This window comes from Petaurus breviceps, unplaced genomic scaffold (assembly GCF_028583685.1).
Source record: "Petaurus breviceps papuanus isolate PSGF00001 unplaced genomic scaffold, PetGlider_PUasm1.0 80, whole genome shotgun sequence".
Classification (NCBI taxonomy): domain Eukaryota; kingdom Metazoa; phylum Chordata; class Mammalia; order Diprotodontia; family Petauridae; genus Petaurus; species Petaurus breviceps.
In genome coordinates, this window is record NW_027186540.1 from 16288079 (window position 1) to 16315894 (window position 27816).

Here is a 27816-nt window from a genome sequence, read left to right on the forward strand (position 1 = left end):
CAGGTAGAATTTTATTATTTTTACTTTCCCAGATTGGCATATCCTCTCTCTTTATAATTTTTAAAATTTATTTTATTTTTACTTTATAGACTAAAACAAGAATTTCCATAATGTATTATAATAAGAAAAGATGATTGTACATGAAACTGCAAATCTATTATGTACAACTTGTTATTCTTTTTAAATATATAATAAAGTTATCATGTAAATTTCTTTTTTTTTTCCTTTTTCCCTTCCCCCTCAACATATTGTACTATTCTAGTCAGACTGGCCAGCTAGTTTTTTTCCTCAACTGTTTGGTTTGGCCTTTGTATCACTATCACTTAACATAATATCTTGCAGATAGTGGAGGTTAATATATGCTTAACTAAATGGAATTATATATCACACACTTATAAGTAAATTAATGATACCTATATAAATATTTTAATTATTATCTTTATTTGTTTTCTTTCTAGAACCTATGTTTGTAGATGCACATGTTATCCCAGATGGTACTGATCCCAATGATGCAAAAGTATACTTTTTTTTCAAAGAAAAACTAACTGACAACAGCGGTACTACCAAGCAGATTCATTCCATGATTGCTAGAATATGTCCTGTGAGTATATTTTTGAAAAGTAATAACCTATTTTAATTGGATAAGTGAATAGAAATACACATTTATTTTCCAGTTTCTTTGCTTGCTCTTGCTTATCATGCTATATTTGAAATAACACAATGGAATTGTAAGTTTAATTAGACACAGCTTGAATACATATACATATAAATTCAGTGGGGGAGCAGAGCAAATATTTAATGATGTTTGTAAAAAAAAAACCAGTCTTTTGTATGAATTATACATTTTTCCATGTCATAAAAATATCTACACATATAGCATAGGTGTATATGCAAAAAAAAAATCCTGGTAAATACAGTTAAGTCCCACAAATTAATACTAATGATGAGGAAAATCCATCGAGACAAATGACAATCACAGAGCATTTTCTTTTTTTTTTTTAAGCAATTGGGGTTAAGTAACTTGCTCAAGGTTACACGGCCAGTTATTTCTGGGTGTGGTGCTGAGTATCTGAGCCCGGATTTGATCCAGGTCATCCTGACACTGGAGCTGGTGCTCTTATTCGCTGAGCCACCTGGCCGCCCTGTGAGCATTTTCAAAGTACAGAAATAACAATTTCTATAGTTAAGTACAAACCTTGATGTAGTATAACTAATTACATTCATGTAACTGATTAGAGGGCCCAGAGTTTTTTTAAAAAGATTTACAAAATTATATTTAATATTCAATTCAATACATCTTTATTGAGCATTTACAAATATAACTAGAATTTGATAAGAATTTCATTGTATAGGACTAGGAGCTATGAATAACATATAGTTTCTGATGCCATGGAGCGTATAGCCAGATAGGAATTAGGTATATGCACAAATACCTCTAAAGCCAGGTAGAATTTCAGAGTCCATCAAGAGGAACAAAGTTTCTGTGATCTGTGTTAGTTCAGGGTAATAAGGTTTCACCTGCTGTTAGCAAATCAGGGATGTATTTGTGGAAGAGTTTGCATTTCAGTGAGGTCTTGAAGGATGAGTAATCAGATTTAAAACTCAGGTACTCTTTGCACTGAACATGTTGCTCTAGTTTGAAATCTGTTGAAATGAATTGAATAATATTTAAATAGGCATTCTACATTTTTTATTGTATCTGAAAACTATTTGCTCTGTGAGGCACACCAATGCCCTACTTATATAATAGATCAAACTTTGCTCCAATTTAATTAATCATATGAAACAAAGGATCAAAGCCAAAAGGAAATAAAAGAGATTTCTAAGTAAAGAGGAGAAGGGATTCCATAACATCCATCCTAATTTGCATGAGAAGAAGTGCATGATACTGTCCTTTGGACCTTTCATAGATAGATCATCTTGACTATAAAGCAAAAGATTAGAAGCAGTGAGGGCATGCTGAGCAGGAGATAGAACTATCTAGCATAGGTCTCTGGAGCCATAATGTATAGTGCAAAATAGTTCAGTAGCCCTCAAGAGAATTATTACATTTTGGCTGATTGCAATAATTGATGTTCATAATGATACCCCAAGTCATCAAGAAAAGGTTAAATAATATTCAATCTGTATGGGAGTGTGCAACTCATTTTTAGAATGGTATCAGTCATTAATACTTACAAAATTAAATAGCTAGTTTTATTAAACTGGGCAATGTAATTTACCTAGAAAATTATTTATATTACTGTGACATTCCTTAATGATGACAGGTACATGAGGCACTGCTTTATTTAAAAGATACCTCCTAAAATCTTGTCTCATTTAATCTATCAGGAAAAGGATCAATTTTTAAAAGGTAAATATTAAATATCTCCTTATAATATTACAGGATATTCACAATTTGTGGTGTCCAAAGTTATGATGTGTCCATTCTTTAATGTTACATTTAAATTTGATGTGATTTGTCAATGCCCTTCTTTTCAGAATGACACTGGTGGACAGCGTAGCCTTGTTAACAAGTGGACCACTTTCTTAAAGGCTAGATTAGTATGCTCAGTGATGGATGAAGATGGCACTGAAACTTATTTTGATGAACTAGGTATGTTAGTATGGGTCTGAGATTTGATTTTGAGAGATAATTTGTAAGAATTCTAACTTAAAACAACTATTAGAAAATTTTGTATTCAGTATGAAAGTTGATATTAATAAGTAAAGGGAATTGCTTTAATTTGCCTATTTAGATTGCCATCTTATATGTGTGATTTATTAAAAGTTCATAAACTCTAGCTTCTGGCTAAGAAATGTCAACTGTTCTTTATAATTCATTTCTTTTTTGAAAAAATGAGTTAGCTTTCAATATAGTCATGTATTTCTTATGGCAACATATAGGCCTTGTGCGTTGAATCAGAACATTAAAAGGGCTGAGAGTTTTCTTTCTCTCTTGCTTTCCTTCTTTCTATCTCTCTTTCGTTCTCCCTTCCCTTCTTTCCTCCCTCCCTTCCTCCTTTCTTCTTTTTCCCCTCCTCTCTCTCTCATTTATTCATTTGTATATATGTATAGATATGTCTGTATGTATCTTTCTACATACATATACACCTTTGACGCATGAAATATTTTTGCCTGAAGACTGATGACCTGTAAACAGTCAGTTCCTGTTCAGTTATCTGTTGGATTAGCTGATCTCTGAGGTCCCTTTTAATTCTGAGATTCTAAGTTTAATAGGATCAATGTTTGTACCAGAAAGACCAATCTGTCTGTGCTTTGTAGGATGAACTGGAAAGAGAAAAGACAAAAGCAGGGAGATTGTTGTGAGTCATCAGACAATGAGAGTCCAAACTAAGGGAGTGGCAGTAGGAAGGTTAGGGAGGGGATGGAAGTGCCAGGTATTATAAAAGGAAATTAATAGGAATTAGTGATTGATTGGCTCTCTTTGATGAATAAAAAGATTACTTCAGATTTACCAGGCATGGGTGACTTGGAGAATAGTTGACAAAGTAGAGAACCTTCTACAAAGTTCAGTGGAAATGTCGAATTCCATTTTAGACATATTAAACTTGAATAATATAGTGGGATTTTCCTCACTGGGAGTTCCCTACATCAGTGATACTATTGGTATGAACAAAGTTTGACTTGCCAGTGGAAATTTCCAATGAACACTGTAAAACCTGAGCGAGGGATAAAAACAATATGGATCACAAAAGGTTCTTCAGAAACATGTAGTTCTTTTTGGGCTGGAGATGGGTCAGGACAGGAGACACCGTGTTTTTGAAAATACAGTAAGTCCTCAACTTTTGAGGCAGTGATGTTCCTAGATTATGGCACAAAAGTCAAAAGGGTAAATGTTGATACATTGAACCTTTGAGAAAAAGGGGGTTATGTTCCTGGGATCACCAAAACCTGTATTTTTTTTTCTAGAGATTTCTGAATATACACTGTCCTGCACATAATTCTTTATGAAAAAACATGCTTCATCATACTTTTTGAGTAATTTCAATGTTACAAACCAGCTGTCGAATGTTTAATTCAGAGATTTAATATAAATGCTATAGGAAACTATAGTATAGTGGTAATACTAGATTTGAAGTTTTCAAATAACCCTATTTTTTCCTTTTGCAGAGGACGTATTTCTGCTAGAAACAGATAATCCTCGGACAACGCTTGTGTATGGTATTTTTACAACATCAAGGTAGTGATCTGCTTTTAAAAAAGAATTTCTATTCTTAAGTAGTCTTACATTATATAGAGTTAATAGTATTGAATAGACTCTTCTATATGTAATCTAATTTTCCTTAACAGTTGGGATATACGTATTCATATCAATTTACTTTCAACGGATTGATTATCCAATATATTTCAGCTAGAATAAAATTTAAAAAAAAAACTAGCATCATACTGGTAGAATGTTGTCTTGATACAGGGAAAATGTGGTTACCTGGACAAAAATTAAATAACAAAAATACCAATTGGAATAAAACCTAGTTTTCTTTATATATAAATAACTCAACTAGTTTTTCAAGGAAAAAAATGATGATAAATTTGCTTTAAAAGTTGATTCAAATGGGGCAGCCAGGTAGCACAGCGAGTAAGAGCACTGGCTCCAGTGTTGAGAAGACCTGGATATTGAATCCCGGGCTCAGACACTTAGCACCTACCCAGAAACACCTGGCCATGTAACCTTGAGCAAGTTACTTAACCCCAATTGCTTAGGGGTGGCCAGGTGGCTCAGCGAGTAAGAGCACCGGCTCCAGTGTCGGGATGACCTGGATCAAAACCAGGCTCAGATACTCAGCACCACACCCAGAAATAACTGGCTGTGTAACCTTGAGCAAGTTACTTAACCCCAATTGCTTTAAAAAAAAATTGATCCAAAATTGGATCTTTAAACTTTCCATTGGTACTGAGAGGTACAACAAGATAACTTAGACTCAACTTCAGGAGACATTTTCAAATGCTTCTGGCTTGGTTTCTGTACTACTAACCTTATAATTATATTAAAACATATAAAAGTTTTTTTATTATCACAAATGTGTAGGATTATAGAATCTTAGAGTGGGGATTGACCTTTTTCATGCATTAGCACATACTTATTTAGAGAAGAATGCTTTGTACAAGTGAGCATCCAGTCTCAGCTTGCAAAGCTGAGACTAAAGCACACAAATGACTTCTTAAGAGAGCTCATTTTGTTGTTGTATACCACTAATTCCTGGAAATTTCTTCCTTATATTTGCATGAAAATTTAGCTTTCTCTAACATCCATTAGTCTTAATCCTGACCTTTGAAGCTAACAAGCAGGTTTAAACCTTTTTCCCACATGATAATCCTTTCAGTATTTGAAGATATTGTGATGTTTCTTCTTACTTTTATCTTTCTCAAGTTCCTCATCAATTGTCTTCAACCATTCCTCATGTAAGTTTTCAGCTCCACACCTTTTTTTTTTTTTTTGCTACATTCCTCTGAATGTACTCAGGTGTTTTTTTTTTTTTAATTTTCCTTTTAAAATATAAAAAATTATGTGAGCAAATGGAGAAAGTATTATTTCTTTTGTTCAGAACCAGTACATCTACTAAGGCTACCTAAGATTGTACTATCATTTTTAAAGTAGCAACTGGGGAAAAAATGTAGCTGTACTGGTCCCTATCTAAGTTGCAGGCAGACAAATCTATATCTGAATCTCATTTAAAAAAAGGAATAAAAAACAAATAACATGGGAAATTGGAAGGTTTTAGAATTTTATTTTGAATTTAACATGTTTGTTCTTTTCAAAAAAGCTTTTTTAGACTATTGTTCTTACAATGGAAACTGGATTTGTGTCAAGGACACAACATACTAAATAAAGAGGAGTTCCAAGTCCTCAAGGCAGTTTTAGATTTAAGGGAAAGAGTTTGTGTGTCCAGGTTCCTGGTTTTCTAAAAGCCAAGGCATTTATTTTTATTAAAAAAAATCTAGGATAGATGTTAGATGATTAAGGCTGGAGATCACACTATTTATATAGATTTTTTATATATCAAAGCCAATTATTTTCACCCCTTTATGCCCTAAATTAAGCAGGTAACAGTAGAGAAATGTTTGTGATGAAAAACAATTGTTAGTGTTTGTTGACCTGCATGGGTGACTAAAAAGCATGTTTTTTTTTGGCAGGAACTGAAATAAAACTTACAAAGGTATATTGTCTGATTTAATCTGCCTTTTTGAATTACATCCCTTTTTTGTCTATGACCAACTAGAAAACTGTATAAAACAGTCAGGAAGAAAATGACTTTATAAATTATAACTAATGCTCATGACAGGAAAAATCTGAGATCATTCTCCTAACAACATGGTTGTAAGTGGAGATATTGATTAGTTGATAAACATTTTTTAAGCTCCTAGTGTGTTCCTACTGTGCTAAGTACTGGGGATACAAACAAGAAAAAGACAGTCCCTGCCCTTTGGTGCTTACATTCTAATGGAGGAAGACAGTACATGAAAGGAAGCTGAAAAGCTGAGGATGGGACACCATGGGGCAAGGTCATGAATGCATGATGTTCAGAGATGTACTTTGAACTTACTGATGCCATGATTTCCTTGGCTTCAGTAAAAGTTGCATTCCAATTGACATGGAATTTAATTGAATTTCTTGAATTCAGACATCAGTTGCACTGTCCATGAGAAAAAGGGAGAGTCTGGGAATCCCCTTTAGTGGGTTTATTCCTAGGCAGTAAAAACAAAATGCTTCCTATTACAATCACAGATTAATTAATTAATCCATGTCAGATGAAAACCTTTTCTTCTTACTTATCAGGTTAAGAATATATGTCTGAGGGGCGGCCAGGTGGCTCAGCGAGTAAGAGCACCGGCTCCAGTGTTGGGACGACCTGGAGATCGAATCCCGGGCTCAGACACTCAGCACCACACCCAGAAATAACTGGCCATGTAACCTTGAGCAAGTTACTTAACCCTGATTGCTCAATTAAAAAAAAAGAATATATGTCTGAATCACAGTGTTTACTTTTTTGTGTTGTATGATTCAGGCACATAAATCATACCTTTTCCTTTTATATTATGCCTTTCCAATGCTGCACTAATAACAATAATAAACATAATATAAAAATGATATATGTACATATACATAACATAATATAACAAATAAATAAATCTATATATGTTGATTCATATATATGTTACATATATGAAGGGGGAAATACTTTCAGGTGTTTACAAAGTGCTTTATTTCTTTTTAGCTTTTAGAAAGAGGTGTTTAATAAGGTACTATAATGAGAACAATTTGTCCAAATATTGCCCCCAGAGTCTGAGATAAAGTTTCTCATCAATACATACCGAGTTCTGGGGTAAACGGAAGAGTTTAGAGAGCATGTACTACAGAGTGGTATGTCACAGCTCTGAAAGTCCCTTTGATAATACCTTCAAGATGTTGCCTATAGATATGGAAAGAATAGCATTTCTGCTGGAAAGCCTTAAATATATGTCCAACCTCTCCTTGCCAGTGAGGTAGATCCTGTATACCAACTGTTCTGGGAATGCTGCTAGAGCACCATTAAGAAGTCTAAAATCCTCTATACCCTTCAAAACCTACAGGGACCAACTCAGGCCAAAGGGATGTTGGGAAGGATACCCAGTGATAGTCTCTGTCTTCTCCCTTCCCATACCCCAAGCCATTTTTCCTCAGAGATTTTGCTAGAATGTTTTCCAACTCTCTTTAATCTCTCAGACATAACTGGTTTGATATTTTATAGAGGACCCCTGGTTATGACCAGGTTTTCTCATCTGATCTAAACACAGATGCCTGTGTAATGTTACTTTACTTGATTCAGGAATTTTTTTCAAACTTTGTCTAAAGTCTTTTGGTTCATTTTTGACACTTTTCCTCACTTCATTAAGGTGTGGGGCGTTTTGGCTGATTTACCCAATCACTATTCTAGTTTATACTTGAAAAAATAATTCAAGGCCATCCTCTTGGAATTCTTTCTCAGTTCCCTGAGGAAATCCATGCCCAATTAATTAGCTAGTATTCCATATGATCAATCTATAAGGTAACTTTTTGCTTGTTTGTTTTCTACAGCTCAGTATTTAAAGGTTCAGCAGTGTGTGTATATCACTTATCTGATATTCAGACGGTGTTTAATGGACCATTTGCCCACAAAGAAGGGCCAAACCATCAGCTGATTCCATACCAGGGGAGAATTCCTTACCCCCGTCCTGGCACTGTAAGTACCTACCTTTGGGCATTTATTGTCTTTGCATAATCTGTCAAGGAATTAATACCTCACCCTCACTAATAGCTAGATACAATGGAGTAAATATTTGTTTTTTTTTTCACAAATTCATTGTAGCTCATATAAACTATTTACTTTTTAAAATTTCGAACTTTTTGTAATTATTATCATCATTATTATCACCTTAATTGTTTAAAATCATATACCTTACTGGATTTTCATAATAACTCTGTGAGATGAACATGGCAAATCCTAGTTTTAGACACTTCACTTGTTTTTCCTTTGATTTACCTAGAGTAACAGTGAAGGAATAAGGAAGAAATAATTCATTTGCACATGACTTAGATAAATTAAGAAATGCTCTTCTTTTATAGATGCCCTTCTAGTTTCAAAACTATATGCCATATGTCTTTAAAAGTGGTAACTTTTGGGGGGCGGAGTCAAGATAGCAGAGTAGAAGCAGGACCTCCCTGCTTCTCTGGCTTCCACCTTCCCCAATCCATGTAACAAGGGGACTCTAAACAAACTTTGGAGCTGCAGGACTCACGAAATAACACAGAGAAGCTAACTGCCTGCTGAGGACAGCCCGACAGGCCAGCAGGAATCGGCTAGCCCAGTGCTCTGGGAGCCGAGGCCAGCCCCACAAACGAGGGCGGGCCTGACCATCTGCCAGCTGGAGGGACTCCAGATCAGCAGCAGCTGTGGTCATTTCCAGATTTATCAACACATAGATGCTAGGGACAAAGTGAGAGGTCAGTGCAGTCTGGACTTTGGGACCAGTAAGTGGGAGTGCGTGGCTTTTGCCCCTAGGGCAAAGCCACTGGAGCGAGAAGCCGCTGAGACGCAGGCATAGCCAGCCAACGCCACATGGCAACTTCAGCTCCTGGCCTGCAGAGTGTAGGGGGACTAAGCACCAGTCTGAGGGGTAATCACTCTTGCTTTAACCTGCTTGGATCTGGATTGCAGTCTAGGGTGGAGGTCCTGGGGTGTGTGTCTAGCTTGCCAGAGTGTGTGGAGACCTCAGAGAGGGTACCCATCTAATACCTCCAGGAACTGAGAAAAACCCAGTGTTTGGGACGAAAGCTCCCCTGACTGGTGGCAGAGTCCTACTTTGGCAAAAATCCCAGGGGTCAAGTGACTGAGGGGAGACATGAACAGGCAAAGGAAACAAAGCAGACAGAAGATTCCAACATTAGACTCCTATTTTGGGGACAAAGAGGAGCAAAGCATGGAACAGGAGAAAGGCAGTGAAGTCAGAACTCCTGCACCAAAAGCTTCAAAGAAAAATACGAGCTGGTTACAGGCCATAGAGGACCTTAAGAAGCAGATAAGAGAAGTGGAAGAAAAATTAGGAAGAGAAATGAGAATGATGAAAGAAAATTACGAAATGAGAGTCAACAGCCTGACTGAGAAAAATCACACCTTAAAAACAGACTAACTCAAATGGCAAAAGAGGCTCAAAAAGGCAATGAGGAGAAGAATGCCTTAAAAAGCCAAATTTGCCAGATGGAAAAAGAATCTTAAAACTCAGTGAGGAGAATCGTTGCTTCAGAATTAGATTGGAGCAAATGGAAACTACTGACTTTATGAGAAATCAAGATGCTGTTAAACAGATCCAAACAAATGAAAGAATAGAAGGCAATGTGAAATATCTCATGGGAAAAACCACTGATTTAGAAAATAGATCCAGGAGAGATAATTTAAAAATTATTGGACTACCTGAAAGCCATGACCAAAGTAAGAACCTAGAAATCATCCTCCAGGAAGTTCTCAAACTGCCCTGATATTTTAGAACCACAGGGCAAAATAGAAGTTGAAAGAATCCACCAATCATCTACTGAAAAAATATCCCAAAAAGAATACTCCTAGGAATATTATAGCCAGGTTCTGGAATTCTCAGATTAAGGAGAGAATATTACGAGCAGCCAGGACGAAACAATTTGAATATTGTGGATACACAATCAGGATAACCCAGGATCTGGCAGCTTCTACACTGAGGGATCCAAGGGCTTGGAATATGATATTCCAGAGGTCCAAGGAGCTGGGATTAAAACCAAGAGTCACCTACCCAGCAAAACTGAGTATCATATTTCAGGGGAAAATATGGTCATTCAGTGGAATAGAGGACTTTAAAGCATTCTTGCTGAAAAAACCAGAGTTGAATAGAAAATTTGACATTCAGATACAAGAAGCAAGAGAAGCATGAGAAAGTAAACAGGGAAAAGAAATCATAAGGAACTTATCAAAGTTGAACTATTAACATTCCTACATGGAAAAACAATAATTGTAACTTATGAAACTTTTCTCAGTAGCTGAAGGGAATAGAAATATATATATATATATATATATATATATACACATATATATTTATATGTGAGGGTATATGGGCATATGAATACATATGTGAATGTGTGTATATATGTTTACAGGTATACATAGATAGAGGGCACAGGACCAATTTAACAGGAAGGGATGATACTTAAAAGGTGAAATTAAGAGGTGAGAGAGGAATATAATTAGAGGAGATGGGGAGAGACAGAATGGTGTAAACTATCATATAGAAGAGGCAAGGGAAAATGGTTACAATGGAGGGGAAGGATAGGAAGGCAAAAGGGAATGGGTCAACCTTATTCCCATTGAATTTGGCTTGAGGGGAGGAGAGGATTAGAGGGGGGAGGGAAGTTGGAAGTACCCACTTTTGAAAAGGGATGGGATCAAAGTAGAGAATAGAACAAGTGAGATGTGGGATAGGAGGGAGGGAAATAGTAGTCAGTCTTTTACAATATATCTATTATGTTTGTTTTGCATTAGCCACTCATGTACAACCTATGCTGAACTGCTTATCTTCCCAGTAAGGGTGGGTGATAAGGGAGGAAGGGAATGAATCTGGAATTCAAAGTTTTAGAATCAAATATTTAAATGTGTATATATATATACATACTATTATTAATACTTTTTTTTACTTGTAATTGGGAAATAAGATATACAGGCACTGGGGCATAGAGATCCATTGGAAAAGTTGAAAGGAGTATGGGAGAAAATATGGGAGAGAGCAGATTGGAGGAGGGGATATCCTGTGGGACTGCTATTTTGGGGCGGTGGGTAGGGGAAAAGCGGGGAGAGAATTTGTTACTCAAATTCTGGTGGAAATGAATGATGTAAATCAGAAGTTAATAAAGCATTTGAAAAATTAAAAAAGAAAAAATAAATAAAAGTGGTAACTTTATAGGAAAAATTCAGAATTGGAATTGGCTATAATTATAATCTAAAATGAAATGTATATGTCATAATGATTAAAATAATACTACAAGTAGAACCCTAGCAGCCATAAGCATGAAAAATTAGTTCCTAAATGAAATTACTTTGGGGTGGGGAGCTGGAAAACAAGATCAATTTATATGACCAAATATCATTATTATTAAAGAACTATAACTTATCCAGTTGAAGATTCAGAGGCAACAGTGCCTGATTAAAATTGGAATTTTTCCAACCTGTCAATGATATCATTTGGACCATAGTCTGCTACCTTTAGCAGTGCTGATTAATGTTCCTATCTTGGTTTAAATGGCATAGAAAGCCCTGAATTAGGAGAGAATACTATAAAATAAGACTGCCTAAAAGAATTTTTCCCCCTTAACCCATTACATTTGATGAAATAGGGTAATAGAAATTATAAAGAAATGGAAAACACCTAAGTAAGACAGATCTTTGGAAACTGAAAATGATCCAGAGTGAAACATTCGCATTTAAACTTTAGAATTTATTTTCCTGGTATTGACAGTTATAATTCAGTTTATATTTCTCTCACTTTTCAAGGAATTAAAGAATGTTAATATTTTAGAACTTTCTCAGAACTGAGAGATTTTCTAATCCATCCTTTTTCCCTTCATTTTATGCATTAGAAAACTAAAGCAGAAAAATTAACCAATTTCTTTAAGGACGCCAAGGCTCAAAGTTAGTTAGGGGTACAGACTGGAATCAAGTTCTCCTAACTTCTGTTTCATTGACCTTTGCAATAAATAAAGGAAAATAACTGTAGACCTAAATCACTCTCCAAGATGCTAGATAGGAATGCAGTGCCTCAAATAGGCATTTTTTAAAACATAATTTGGAATACTTTGTACATAAAGAAGTCTAAAGCTTATAGCCTAGAATATTGGATTTAGAATAAGACGGATGCTCTTAATACAGTTCTGCTTAATCTTAAGAAAATATTTCTAATAGAGTTGTCCAAAAGGTGAATAGGTTTCCTGGGGGTGGGGGTGGGGGCAGGAGGGGCGGGAATTGAGCCCTTCTGCTCCTTTAAGCAGAGGCTCCATAACCATTTGTTGAGACTATCGTAAACAGAATTCTTCTTTTAGTTAGTGTTATGTCTTGACGTTGGTCACATTTTCTCTATTGATGGGGACCTGAGCAGGTTCTGTAGATAGAATATGGATGTGTTACTCTGAAATTGATCTGAAACAGAGCTTTCCTGACCTTTACTGTTAGAATTCTCATGCATGCCATGAAGGAGAATTATGAGTCTGGGTCCAGGTATCATATAGACACCTATGAATATGCCCATTCACAGTAAATACAATGGGCATGAATGTTCCTATTTCACAGGCATTATGACTTTACTGTTCATCTCTGTCTCAACTAGTGGAGACTTACATCACTAACTCTCCCATGTATTTCTAATAATCACCATATGAGAGTACTATTTGGCATCCCTAAGTAAGCTCATAGACAGAATTACAGACAGATCATCCCTACATATATAGAATACCACCTGTCTCCCTTTTGTCACCTCAGCCCCTGGGACGACATTCTATCTATAAAAATGACAGGTAGCAGTCTGACTAAATGAACACTGAGCTCCTTTCCCAAGATTTAATGATGCTTTGATTCCATTCACTGGTTCCTGGTTCCTATCAGCCATTTCCCAACACGTAGTGATTTTCCTTGCTCTTAGCACTTGATTTCTAGTTATTTGTCCTCTTTCTAAGTAAAATTCATTGTTGTTTTAAGGTTGTGGAGAAATAGCATTGTATATTTGTATGATCTGGCCTTCTGGGTGAAAGTGACAATTGGAAATGAATGAGGGTATCTTTGGATAAAAACAACAACAAAACCAATCATTCTGTATGTCAAAGTTAAATGGTCACTGAATTACACTTAGCAGAGTCTTGGCCTATGGTCTTTGTAACTCATTTAATCAGAATATTTAGTGAAATTCAAGGAAAGAACATAATCATTTTGAGTATGCAGTATAAGTAGTGAGGTGGTATACCATTCAGAACTCTTGACTTGGATTCTGGTTGATTGGGGTACATAACCAGCTCAGTTGCTTAATAGTTCCAAGACCCTGGGGAAAATCATTTAGCTTCCCTCAGGATCAGTTTTACCATCTGGAAAATGGAGATTTTAATAGCTGTAACAATTCCCTCCAAGGGGTGTAGTGAGTATCAAATGGGACAATTTACATAAAACATTTTTACAGTCCTTAAAGTACTTTATCAATGCATTTGTTATTATTATCATTAAGTATTATATTGTTATCTGTCACTGTCCCTTGAATGAAACGCTTAATGGAGTCAGGATAGATAATTTTATATATCAGCAGGGACATGCTTAGTACTGATGCAGTTAAATGAGAGAGAAAGAAAGCTTTTTTCCTCCTTTAAAGACATCTCCCTTTGTAAGGTATGAACTTGTCCATTAACACCACATTGTGGTGATTTATGGTGATATCTAATTAAGTTTAGGAAGTTCCCTTAGTCTGCTTACTTGTTGAGCTTTTGACACCTCATTGAGGATGAATGATTGAGTCATGGTATGTGGGATTGATTGATTAAGTTAGAGTTTTTACAGATCTTATCTGTTCTGCTCCCTTGGAGTGGGGCCCATTAAAGATCTTGCAGAGAACAGAGAGAACCAGATTGGAAAGAGCCAAGCACATACCTGTACAAAAATAGCTCAGGTCTCTGGAGCACTGAAGCCTGTTCATCTATACAGTGATCCAAAGAACATCTGTGCTCCAGAAATGGGAGTGATAGACTCATTTAGCTCCAAAGATGGCAGCCTCACAGAGGTAGAAGCAGAGCTTTTTGGCCTGAAAGATGGTAATAGCTGGTGAGAACAAGCAAAATTCCAGGACTTAGTCTTCTAGAGAGAAGAGGAGGCTGCACATGTGGCCTTAGAGAGGCAGCACTGATCATCAAGAGAGTGAGACATGATGGGGAAGAATAAAGACATAGTCTGTCCTTTTCCATTGCTCTGAGTTCTATAGATCATTGATGCCCAAAGAGTACTAGAGTTGAATATCTCACAGTCTTCACATCCAAAATTCGATTTCAGAGGAGCACCATGTATTGATTGGGATAATACTATAAATCTAGAGGACTATATAGCTACCTGGGCTGGGGCACTGGGATATGGGTGTCAGGGGAATTTGCCAGAAAGGAAAAGATAGTTATCCTGATTATTTGGGGGCTCCAATAAGTCTTGTGCATGTTTCTTTTTAATGTGGGCTAAAATAAAGGCTGACATATATCTGAGATATATTGTAAACTTGAGTATTTACACATATGTAGAGACTAAGACAAGATATACAATATGATGTTTTCAAAGGATATCCTGACTGTAGGAAAAATGAGTCAACAGAGTTTTTAGAATCCCCCCAGTTTGAATGTGATCTGTTTAAACCCACTCTAAGGTTCTGAACCATCAGATATATATTATTAAAGGAATAGCTCAGATAACCAGGGTGATAAAATCAAGCTTCTTTCTCCTAAACCAGTGTTCTTTTGGTACCATCTTGAAATGCCTAACTAAGTCTAGTTAATCCTAGTTAGTATTAATTAACTAGCCAGTTAATTAACATGAATCTCTCCTATAGGAAAAGCAAAAGAGGCTCTCGGATTTTAAAGAATTATGCCATTTAACTTACTCGTGTGTTCAGAGTGAAAAAACTAAGACCAGTGGGTAGAAGTAACAAGCATCAGAATAGGATTAAGTATAAAGGGAACAGTGAGAGCACCAAATAAAAGGAATAAATCCCTCATTAGTTCATATATCCTTATCACTAGACACAGTCAAGGAGAAGTTGTATAGATTTTTCCCACTGATGCTACAAAAAGGATTTCCTAGATGGTGTGAGATATTGAAATATTTGAATTACAAGGTCCCTTCTAATTCTATGATGATAAAATTCTAAGTTGTCTGTTAAGATGAGAAGAAGCACCCGACACATGTAATTATTGCCATTTTTAATAACATGTGAGAGTATTGAAAAATATGTCAGTCATGGAAGGGACTGGTCTATCGTATCTTACTAGTAATGTTGGAAGGAAAAATATGTCTGTGTGCATGTATACATGTATGTATGTGTATGTATATGTATGTGTCCATGCATGTGTGTTATAAAGGAATGATCTTAGTCTAGCTTCATCGTTCCACCTGAAATGTTGTATCTGAATTTCACATATGGGATGCATTAATTAAAATATTAATTTTAAAAGCCTGTTCCAAGGACAGATATAAATGATTTTCCATTGGTCTGCTATCTAGGGTTGTCTTTGACACTCTTTTCTTCTGTTAGCAAAGATAACTGAAGCTTGGCTGGAATTATGTATCCTCCCTGATTTATTCAATAAAACAACATTATTACATAAATGTATTTTAATGTTAAGAACTGTGCTATAAAATACCATAATAGTTCTCTGACTGGTTGCAGAACAAGAATAAAAGGAAGATTTCTAGTTTGAAAATTCTACACCTTAGACTTCTCACAAAATACTTTTCAATCTTAGTATTCTTGTGAGAATATTTAAAACATGCTCCCAATGCAGGGCATCATGAGCCAAGATTTTGGGAAGTACTTCTGAGCAGGCAGTGAAAGGCCAGCAGTCAGCGATCAAAGCGTATTTTTATAATGTGGTTTCTTGTGTCTGGCACTGAGTCCTTAAACTATTCCTTTTAATCAAGAACTGCCAAATAGTGATACTTTAAAACATACGTACGTGCATGCATGTGCACACACAGATACGTACACACACAATGGAACTTCTGGATCTTCTCTTAGGAAAGAACAACTCCTTGAATATTTTGTCCTTCTCCCCATCCTGAGATCCTTACAACACACAAAGTCAGTATTCTGGCCTTGGCAAAGGATGGCTGAAATGTTCTTCCAGAGCTCATCCTCTCAGCTAATGCAGCCAAGGCGTCTGTAGCCAAGTGACCTACAGTATTCCCTGTTCTCAAGGGTTAAGAATGTTGCCTCTGAAGTACTCCTAGTGAAGGATCAACTGTGACTGTCAAACTTTGTTTCCCCACACAGTAGTCCAGCTGCTGGGGCAAACCCATAAATCTGTAGCTGCATACTTAGAGAAAAGACACAGAAAGAAATTTTATACCTGCAGTGTGACTTTGAATTCAAGCTATGTCTGTTAACTTGATGGTGGATAGACCATATTAACAAATACTCCTAACCAACAAGCCCAGCCGACTTCAGTAGGAAGGAGTGTGCCAATTGTGTCATGATGTTTTTCCACAAGTAATTCAAGTTTGTGGAAGAAACAAGACACCGTTGGTATGCTGCAAAGGGCAGCCAAAGACTGCAGACTCTCTCTGTGGCCAAGCTAACATATTACATTATTCCAGTTAGGCTTGTTTAGAGATCCTGCAGTGTGTATAAACTATCCCACAGCCTAATAAAAACTGTCCCCTTTTAACATCTATTTATAAATGTGGAGCAGGGGCATCTGCTTGGGCCATTCTGCATATAACAGGTCCAGTACCTGATTCCATAAAGGAAATTACAAATGCACAATCAGCCTGGTCAATAGATTAGGAGTTAATTCCTACCAATGTAGTTGATTCTTTTATGATAAAGAGACATACTTAGTTTTTAAAGATTAGATCTATCCTCAATCTTATTGAATATTGGTAAATATTAAATTGGAGAGCTTAAAATCTATAGGAATAATAATAACACTTTAAGCTCTTTTAGCCCTGAGCTAGGTGTTCATATATTCCCATTTTATAGATGGGGTAAGTAAGGCAGAGAGAAGTGACATTCCCAGAATAAAGAAACTTGTTTCTCAGCCAGGATATGACCTCAGGTCTTCCTGACTCTAAATTCAGTGCAACTGTATCCATTACACTATCTGGTTGTCCCCAACTGTGATCATTCCCCAAGATTTTGTTCTATATCTTCCTCCTTCTTTATAATCATTCATTGGTGAGGTTGTTTCCAAGTATTTAGATAGTATTTCTATGACTCACACATCTATATATCTAGCCAACTCTCTCCCCTAAGATTCCACCCCATATTACCAGTTTCTTAATGGACATTTCAAATTGGTTGCTCAGGAAACATCTCAAACTCAAGATTTCCAAAAAATAATTTATCCCCCCCCCCCCCCCCCAACCTTGCCCCTCTTCCAAACTTACATACTGGAGGCAATACCATTCATTCTCCCAGTCTCTCATGTTTGTATCCTCAATGTTAACCTCTCTTCTTCACTCTAACACTACCACATATCTAATCACTTACCAGATATTACCATTTCTCCACATCTCCTGCATCTGATCTTTCCTTCTCCTCTCACAGCTAGAATTTAATGTTGGCTTTCCTAACAGATTGCCTAGATTATCCCAGCACCCTTCAAATTGGTCTTCCTGCTGCAAATCCCTCCATTTCAACCTACATGCTGCTGCCAAGGAGATTTTCCTTAAGTCCACACCTAACCATGTCAGTCTTGCACTCAGTAAACTACTGTGAATCCTTATTGCCTTCACAATCAAGTAAAAACTGTTTTCTTGAGGTTTAAGACTTCATAGTCTGGTCCTGATATTTCTTTCTAGCCTCATTGTACATTTTCCCCCTCCCATACTCTATAATCAAAACTGGCCTCCTCCCTTCCCTGCACATGGAACTCCATCTCCTTTGTCCACGCCTAGAATGGACTCTCTCCTTACCTCTGCCTCATAGAATCCCCTGTCCCTTCAGCATGCAGGTCATGCTCTGCCTTGTTGTTATTGTTAAGTCATATCTATGCCACCCCTATGTAACCGCATTGGCATTGTCCGTGGAGTTTTCTTTTCAAAGATACTGCAGGGGTGCTTGGGTGGCACAGTGAATAGAGCATCAGTCCTGGAGTCAGGAAGACCTGAGTTCACATCCAGCCTCAGACAGTTAACACTAGCCATGTGACCTTGGGCAAGTCACTTGACCCCACCTGCCCTGCCTTCCCCCCTCCCAAAACAAAAACAAAGCAAAGATACTGCAGTGGTTTACCATTTCCTTCTCTACCGTATCCCCATTTTACAGATGAGGAACTGAGGCAAATGGGAGTTAAGTGACCTTGCCCGGGAACACACATCTAGTAAGTGTTTGAGGCCACATCTGAACTCAGATCTTCCTGACTCCAGGTCTAGTACTCTGTCCGCTGCACCACTAGGTGCCCCATCCTGCTACATGAAGAAGCATTTCTGAATCTTGTTGTTTCCTCCTTCCTAAGTTACCTGGCCTTTACTACTTAGTTTTTATTCTCTCTATGTTTATTGTGTGTATACATACATGTGTACATACATACTTATTTTTCCTCTCATACATATATACATACTTGGCTTCCATCCCTTATACATATATACATATGTATGTGTACTTGTAGTCCTTCCCTTCCATCTGTGTATTTATTTTCTATGTACATGGATACCTATATATACATAAACACAGTTATCTTCTTTCTCATACATACATACATATATATACTTTTCTTTCCTCATATTATAATATACATACATACACACACACATATATTACACATATATACATTTGTCTTCCCTCCCTTCCATCTCTTGGTATTTATTTTGTATACACACACATATAAGTATGTGTGTGTATCCTGTTGAAATTCTTCTCCTTCAATATTGAGCTCAGATCTCACCTCTCCCATTAAGTTTTCCGTAGTCTCATAGATTTTCAGGTGAAAGCAACCTTAGAGGCTATCGAGCTCAGTGTCCTCATTCCCAGATGATGAAACAGAGGCACAATAGCCCATGGAGCGTGCCCAGGGCCCCACAGCAATGAAGTGTCTGAGGCAAGAGTGAAGCCTGGCTCCTCCTGGCTCTTGGGCCAGTGCCACACTGCTGGCGTGGCACATAGTAGACACTATTAAGTCATTGTTGATTGGTCACTTGGAACCAAAGTCATCTGTAGAGTGAGGGGCTAGAGGAGATGACTTCTGAAGTCCAGTACAGCCCTAGTGTGGTGACTCACGTATGAGGTTCCTTCAGCTTCTCAAATTCTACTCTGCCCTTCCCCTGTTTTCAGCTTCTATGGTAACTTTGTCTGCTTGGGTCCTTCAGCAATTACACATGGCCTTGTGGCATTCTTTCACTGGTATCCTGAACAGTTAATAAGATATTTTATTGTTTGACTTTTTCATAAAAATAAAGGCAGCTATAAATAAAGGTGCAGGAGACAGAGGGTAAGACTTGGGAGTTAAGAGAGACCTAAGTTCAGATAATGATTCAGGTATTTACTGGCTCTCTGACCCTGGGCAAGTGATGTTAACCCCTCAGCCTCAGTTTGCTCACCTGTAAAATGGGCATAATAACAGCCTCTTCCTTATAAAGTGGTTTTGAGTATCAAATGAGTTTGTATAGTTAAAGTGCTTTATAAAAATTAATATACACTATTCTAAATGTATGTAAAATAAATACAACATAATCATATACACAAAATTATTTATATCATATATTAATATATTACATCAATATTATATAATATATAATAATATATTTATGTATTATATGTGTATTATATAGGACATAAATATATGCTGTTTAAATGCATTGTCATTATTACCATCAGCAGCAGCAGCATCAGTTGATGTCTTATGGCATCCTCCTTTGGATATCTCAACTGAATTGATCCCCAGTAAAAGCTAGCAATTCAAAGAGGAAGAACTAAGAAGGAAATGGGTATGTCCTAGGCATGGGGCACACAAACTGCAAAGAATCTGAGGCAAAAAATGTAGTGCCAAGCTTGGGGATCAGTAATGTTCCATCCCAAATTATACATCTGTATATTCTCTCTGCCTCTTGTCTCTGTCTTTCTCTTTCTCTCCCCCAACCCCTTCTCTTCTTCTATTCTTCTATCCCCCCCCCAACACTTGTACTTCATCTATAAAGAGGAGATCAGGTTGCCATTAGAGCTTGTTCAGAGGCATTGACTCTATGTATGCAGCTTTTTGCTCTCAAATAAAAAAAATTTTTATTCCATAATCGGCATGCCTACTTGATAAGAACCAATCAAAACAAGCATTCAAAGGGCTGGTTTAGCAAAAATCTTTAGGTGCTGGTAATAGCAAAACCCTTTGTGAATAAAACAATTTCAGTCTAATTAATGAACAAAGGCCATTTGTTTTCTGAGAGCTTGTAAGGAGAAAAGTTGTAATATTCACACGGTTTGAATCTCAGTGCTTCCATGCAGTTCTTTGTTGAGTTAAAAGATTAGTTTCTTGGTAGTATGGTACCAAGAAAGCTCAGAAGTTTAGGTAGGGTCAATCACTAAAAGAAGAATAATCAAGTTGTGTTTTTTGTCATCACCAGTGTTGATTGTTGTATATGCAGTGCGGAGCTTATCTTCAAAGTTTACATAGTGAATCAATGGGTGGGTTAATCATTACTTGAAAAAATTATTCATTTGTCAGTCTTGGAATGTATGATCACTAGGGAGCATTCTTGTGGCAGCTAATATGGCATTGTCATACCTTCAACAAGCAGCTATTTCTATAGCCATCATAGAGATATTTCCCCCAGTCCACAAGAAAATAAAAACAGTTCATTTGGAATTCCCAACTGTGTGGAAATACCTCTGGATGTTATAAGCCCTTTTCTTCTTGATAACTCTCACCTGGGAGAAAAGAAAAAAACAAGGAAGAAAAGAAGGGAAAGGAAAACTATAGCTCCATAGTTACAAATAAACTAGTTATTTTTTTTAAGTACTCATTAAAGAATATGTAGTTTTATTTAAAGTAGACACTTGGAAAAGCCTAGATAAATGAATATGTAGATGAATGCATGAAGTTATGTCTTTTTCTATGGAATAATATACTATCACATAAATTTAGAATTCATGTATAATTTTTACCCTCTCTTTTGGAAAATGTTTCTATCTGATCTACTCCCCCCTCTCCAGCTATTGAATTCCACTAAGAAAAATCATGATACCATGCTCACTGGGTATGTAGAAACATCTATATAACTTCAACTGGTTCCTCATAAGTGCATGGAAGTCATTTTCTTATAGATCTTATAAGATTACATACAAAGGATGTTCTAAAACTGATGCACTCAATTTACCCCTTCTTTCCTTACCTCTAAATTTACTACTTATTTTACTGAAAATATAAAGGTTATTAGATGTAAAATTTTTCAACTCTACAGCTCTACTCCACTTAACTGGTGCTTGCACTAATCATTTCTTCCCTTTATTTCAGTTCCAGGCAATAATTTATTTTCTCAGTTACCAAATATAATTTTTACCAGCTTCTTCGGTTCAAAAAGTATAACCTCCCCTTCAACTTGAGTAACTTACTTCAAGTTTCTATAATTTCTAAAGTTAGTAGACTACCCTCTCCACCTTTTGTCCCTCTACTTACTTCTCAGTCTCTTGAAGTATGGATTCCAACTCCATTTATTGAAAAAGCTCCCTAAAAGGTCAAAACAGTAAATTGGCGTCTTATTTTCTGTCTTCATTCTCTGTGTTATTTCCATTCAACCTATCATGAGCAAGAAAGTAAAGACCATAGGGACATGGATGGTTTTTTCATCACTGCTGCCAATTGAAGTCAAGGATGTGTTTCACAAAAAAAGAGGAAATTTGGGGTCTGAACAGGTGGGTAAGGTTTCAAGAATAGGATTTGGATTTCTGGAATGGGGCTTAAATACTGGAATAGGTTATGAATAGAATGTTGCTTAATAATGCTTAATCAGTGCTTAAAATATTTTTTCTGGAGTCATGGAATATAATTCAAGTACATTTGATCTGAACAGAAAGGAGAGAGAAAACTGCTTACTCAAATACACTAGGGTCATCAGCAGTGACCATATAGCTGCAGTGTAAGAAAATAACAGCCTTAAAGCTGCCCAGAAATATATACAAACAAAATCTGAGAAAGAAGATAATACTAGAAACCATGGACTCCAGTATCAATATACAAATAAAAACAAGTATGGTTAATAAATAAGGGGATTTAAAAATGCTAACAAAAGGAAGCAAGCTTAACCTCATAGGTATGACTGAGAAATAGCAGGATAGGACCCATTTTTGTGACTATTAATGGTAATTACTTTTTTCAAGATGAATTAAGGAGATAAAAAGGGAAACATAGAAGTAGCTTGATAGTCTAAGAAGATATATTCACTTAAGGAGATCAAGAACCCAGAGGGTAGAATCATACTAAAGAATATTTAGTGAGAGCAAAAAACAGAAGTTATATTGTCACTTGAGCATATTATAGATCACCTGGACAGAAAGAGGTAATAGATGATGAACTCAAGGAACAGATTGTCAGCCAGGAATTAAGACATTATATAGTAATAATGGAGAAGTTTAATAACCTGGACATATAGTAGTATTGTTACAAAATAATATTTTATCTGCAGATAATAAAGTCTTATCTATCCTAAATGATAATCCCTCTTTAATTAAAAAATTTGTGAGTAACTGTTATTCTGTATTTGATTTTTATCAACATATTACTTGGTAGAGTAGAAAAAATCATAAAATAGGAGAAAGTTGTGATTCTTTTAGAACTTATAACAGAGAAAGGAAGGAAAGTCAGGTATGATCTGATATGTACCCTAGATTTTTGGAAATAAGATTTCAGAGAAAATAGGAGCATTCCCCTGTACAAAAATTCAGTGGGGGAAATCAGTCACTAGGGATGGGAAGGTCTCAAGAAATATTTCTAATGAGAAAGATGAACTGGGTGATATCCAAAGAAACTAACCTGGCTATCCAAGGAAAAAAACATTTTCAAAATATACATTTCATTGAGATATAACAATTTGCATTGTGGTACAATATTATAAACATCATTCCAAAGTTATTGTTTTTCTATTTTGCAAATATGCAACAAGTGGCCAAGTTTTAATCAGACCTTAACTTTCCTGATACTGGGAAAAGATGGACAGCCTGAAGCAAGTGGAACAAAGTAAAAGAATATATTATTTTTCTTCCTAAGGAATTCCTGTCTATGTTGTTATTGTTATTGTTGTGTCATTTCAGGCATGCATGACTCTATGAACCCATTTGGGGTTTGCTTGGCTAACATCTTGCAGTGGTTTACTATTTCTTTCTCCAGTTCATTTTACAGATGAGGAAAATGAGGCAAATAGTTAAATGACTTGCCCAGAGTCACTAGCTAGGAATTGTCAGAGGCTGGATTTGAACTCAGGTCCTCCTGACTCTAGGGCCAGCACACTACACTGTGCCACCTAGCTCCCGCTCCCAAATCTATCTTAATAAAGTGCATTTTGTCAATATATTGTCTTAATGCCTAATGGCAATAAGTGAAGGACATACTTATTTCAAGTGCAGAACATATACCTTCATTCTATTTTCTTCCTCCAAGAAGAAAAGCTTACATGTTAAGACATAATACAAAAATGGAGGGAGGGACAGATATCAGGATGTATCAGGTCAAAGTTAAGAAAACCCGGGTTCCAATCTACTATCTACTGCCTTTGAAACCCTGGGCATGTTACTAAAACCCTCTGCTCTGCACAACCCATTAAGCCAGGAGTGGTGAACTCAGATGGAAACTGGAGGCTCCTAAGGATCCCTACAAACTGCATATTGACTTAGAAAACCACATGTGAACATTATCTCTGCTTTATTGTATTTTTATTTATGTTGTTAAATATTCCACAATTACTTTTTTTTTAAAGCAATTGGGGTTAAGTAACTTGCTCAAGGTTACATGGCCAGGTGTTTCTGGGTGGGTGCTAAGTGTCAGAGCCTGGATTTGATCCCCAGGTTGTCCCAACACTGGAGCCGGTGCTCTTACTCGCTGTGCTACCTGGCCACCCCTCCACAATTACTTTTTAATCTCGTTTCTGGGAAACTCAGGAGTACTGTGGGCTATGTGACTGACATCTGTACTCTTGGCCTCTCAGTTTCAGAGCAGTTGCCCTTCTTTATCAATTGATGCAAATTCCCTATAATGGAACTCCCTATACCACTAGGGCATTAAAAAAAAAAAGTAGCATACTGTGATGGAAAGATTACTGCACTGCATCTTAAGTTTTAGGTTTGAATCTGGATTCTGTATCTTATTAATGCTGTGCTTTAGGGAAGTCTGTGGATGTTTCTTAGCCAGTTTCCTCATAAATGGAGATTTATCAATATTTACCACACCCATATCACATGATGGTATGACATGTTAAAGAAATGTGAATGATTATTATTTAAGAAGAAAAGTGCAATCATTTTATTGTAAGGATTTTAAAAATTCTTTGAAGATAATGCAATGTGAGAAACTGACCCCAGAGAGACCACTCAGGGTTCTCAACGTGTCAGAATCCTGCAGCATAAAATTAGTTGAAAAAAAGACTTAAATCACATAATAGGTACTTTGCAAATCTACAAAGCTGTATAGGTTTTTTTTTTTCCATTTGAGGTTACACCATTTTATATTTTTATACAGTATTCGACTATATATTCATTTTTTGTTTGTATTTTTAGTTTTCTTTTTAAAGTCACATCAAGTTGAACAATGTTTAAGTGCCTGCTATGGGACATGCATAGTGTAAAGCACTGGGGATTCATGCACACAAGCATTCACGCGCGTGCACACATACACACATGGCAAATTCCATGGTCTAATAGGAGAGATAAATGCAAAAGACTGTACAAACAAGACATACAGTCTATAAGATAATTGGAGATTATCTCTGAAGGAAGGCATAAATTTAAGTAGAATTAAAGGATGTTTCTTATAGAAAGGAGATGGGACTTAAACTAAAACTTGAAGGAATCCAGGATTTTCAAAAGAGTATTGTCTTTATTTTAGATTTTCAAAATTAATCCTTATACCTAAATTGGAAATGAGAGAGAAAGAGAGGGAGAAGGGGAGGGAAAGGAGGCAGGCGTAGGGAAAGAGAGAGAGGAGGCAAGGTGGAGGAGAGACAATAGGAGACAGAAAGACATGGAGTTGGAGAGAGTATATGGTTCTTTTATTTAGTGATTGAAGACACCAGCTAGCCTTTATTCTTGAAGAGCTTGAAGAAAATAAATCTAGACTACACCTGAAGTAGTGTGGTACTGCGGAAAGAGCAGGGCAACTGTATTACATTGGGCAAGTCATGTGACTTCAGCTGCTCATTAGCAAAATGAAGGGCCTGGGGTTAGATGGACTTCCAAAGGTCCTTTCCTCTCTAAATCTGTGATCCTATAAAATGCTGGATAAAATTTGTAAATACTAGTTGATGTGTTTATAAATTATTATACTCTGATGACAATGAAATTCTCACAAATCAGAGTAATGATTAAATGTGAATTTAAAGAAGTATCTAGAATTCTTTGTTTTGCATTATCCAGAATTTGCAAAAGGGAATATTCACAAATATTTGTGTGGGTTTTTCAACCTTGCAAAGCCATAATTGGTATTCTTTTACATAGCCCCGAATCTATTGGAATCACTCATGCATTGTTCTTTCCATGTTTTCATTCAAAAAGCATATGTCACCATCTTTCCACTTTGTGTGAAGAATGAGGGCAGAAAACACTCATAATTCTATACTTCCCAGAAATATGGAATTTATCCATCAGCTAAAACACCCTCAAATTATTTCTTTTAAAATTCTTTGTCCTCATTTGGTCTTAACTGAGATACATTTATAGATATATTTATGCAGGTATAACATTTTTCTCTTAAACGTTAGCTTCAGATGAAGATTTAATTGATGAACTGACAAACTAGAGAACTACATTATATTGACTGCTTAACTATCTATATTTCTTTCAGTCATTTAATCTCATGCTTATATGTACAATGAGAATAATATTTATATGTATCAAATACTAATAATATTTCCTGATTAATGTTAATCTAAAAAAAAGAACAGTTCAAGGTAATTTAGGCATTCTCTAAAATAGTGGTGCTGTAGTCAATGACATTATGCTATTTAGCCTGTTCAAATTATTAGGGTTTATTTATGTGGTTATTCATGCTGTTAAATCTTCTTAAGTGAGCCAAAATAATTGAATATTATGGTTGTAGTCCAAGTGAGTTTTTATCACTAAGGCTAACACTTAATATGTACTTTGGCCTGTTTCTTGTAGACTTTTTTTTTTCTTTTAAGTTCACATAGAATGCCAAGGAATGAAAAATAAATTGTTGAAAAGGAGAAAGATAACAGGATGAAAGAACAAATGGTGGCCATAGTAGCTTCAGAAACTCCCTGAATTTATCTACCAAGGCAAGGATAAGCATGTAAATTATTTCTAGATGAAAATTTGTTGTTGGCCTGCAATGATCAGTATCACTTAGCCAGGCTGGTGGGTTTGAAGTGAGTTAAACTCACATATGTATGTCATTCTAAGGACAGTTTTCACAATTGCTGAATAAAAAGTAATTATGATATTTGATTCAATATGATTTACTCTATACTGTTATAAATGTTTTTAACAGTGTCCAGGAGGAGCCTTTACCCCTAACATGAGAACAACTAAGGAATTCCCAGATGATGTCGTAACCTTTATTCGGAATCACCCCTTAATGTACAATCCGATCTATCCAATCCACAAAAGACCTTTGATCATCAGGATTGGCACAAACTACAAATACACAAAGATAGCTGTGGATCGAGTAAATGCTGCCGATGGAAGATATCATGTCTTGTTTCTTGGAACTGGTAAGACATGAGTCTTTAGACAAAAAAATAGCAAGTCACTTTCGTTTAATAGTATTTGTGCTGGTTATCATACTATGAAAGTTACTACACAATTTTTATATAATGTATGACACTGAAACTAAGTAAAAAATTCTGTAATCTTCTCTCTCTCTCTCTGTCTCTCTCTCTCTTTCTCTTTTATTGACCCATTGATTATCAATCTACCTATCTAAAATTATGCAAAAAGATGTGATTTTATTGATGGAAACATAAGTTTTAGTCATAATTTATGACATTGGGGCAAATGTAACATTGGGTCAAATAACTCAAATAACTTACATTTCTTATCTTCCTTGATAAAACTTTATGAAAATTGATGCAGAATATACAGAAGGGATGTTTTGGGAAAAGGTTTTAGCATTGGAGGGGTGGTAGAAGTTACAGGGGTTAGCAAAGGTTTCACATATGGATGGCAGTATTTGAGTTGAACCTTTACGGAACGTAGAGTTGTTAAGAGGTGAAAAGGAAGTGCTTTCTTGGAACAGGCAATGTAAAGACTTGGAGATGTGAGATGGAATTCTATGTATGAAGGACAGCAAGAGGCCAATCTGGCTATACTGAATAACTAAAGTGCAGCAAGACTGGACCTCAGAGTTGGAGTATAACATAGTTGTAAAAGCAGGTTGGGAGCAGTTGGCATAAATTTTTA

General features: G+C 36.2%; 1 protein-coding gene across 3 annotated transcripts in view; it reads left to right on the forward strand.

Moving 5' to 3' along the window:
* Window positions 1-27816, forward strand: part of LOC138176028 (semaphorin-3C) — a 202034-nt gene that overhangs the window by 132396 nt on the left and 41822 nt on the right. For all 3 annotated transcript variants that reach the window (XM_069106756.1, XM_069106757.1, XM_069106755.1), the window contains exons 8-12: window positions 459-601; window positions 2482-2596; window positions 4114-4183; window positions 8057-8201; window positions 26906-27128. In XM_069106756.1, the coding sequence (XP_068962857.1) occupies window positions 459-601; window positions 2482-2596; window positions 4114-4183; window positions 8057-8201; window positions 26906-27128 (696 nt within the window). The remainder of the gene's footprint in view (window positions 1-458; window positions 602-2481; window positions 2597-4113; window positions 4184-8056; window positions 8202-26905; window positions 27129-27816) is intronic.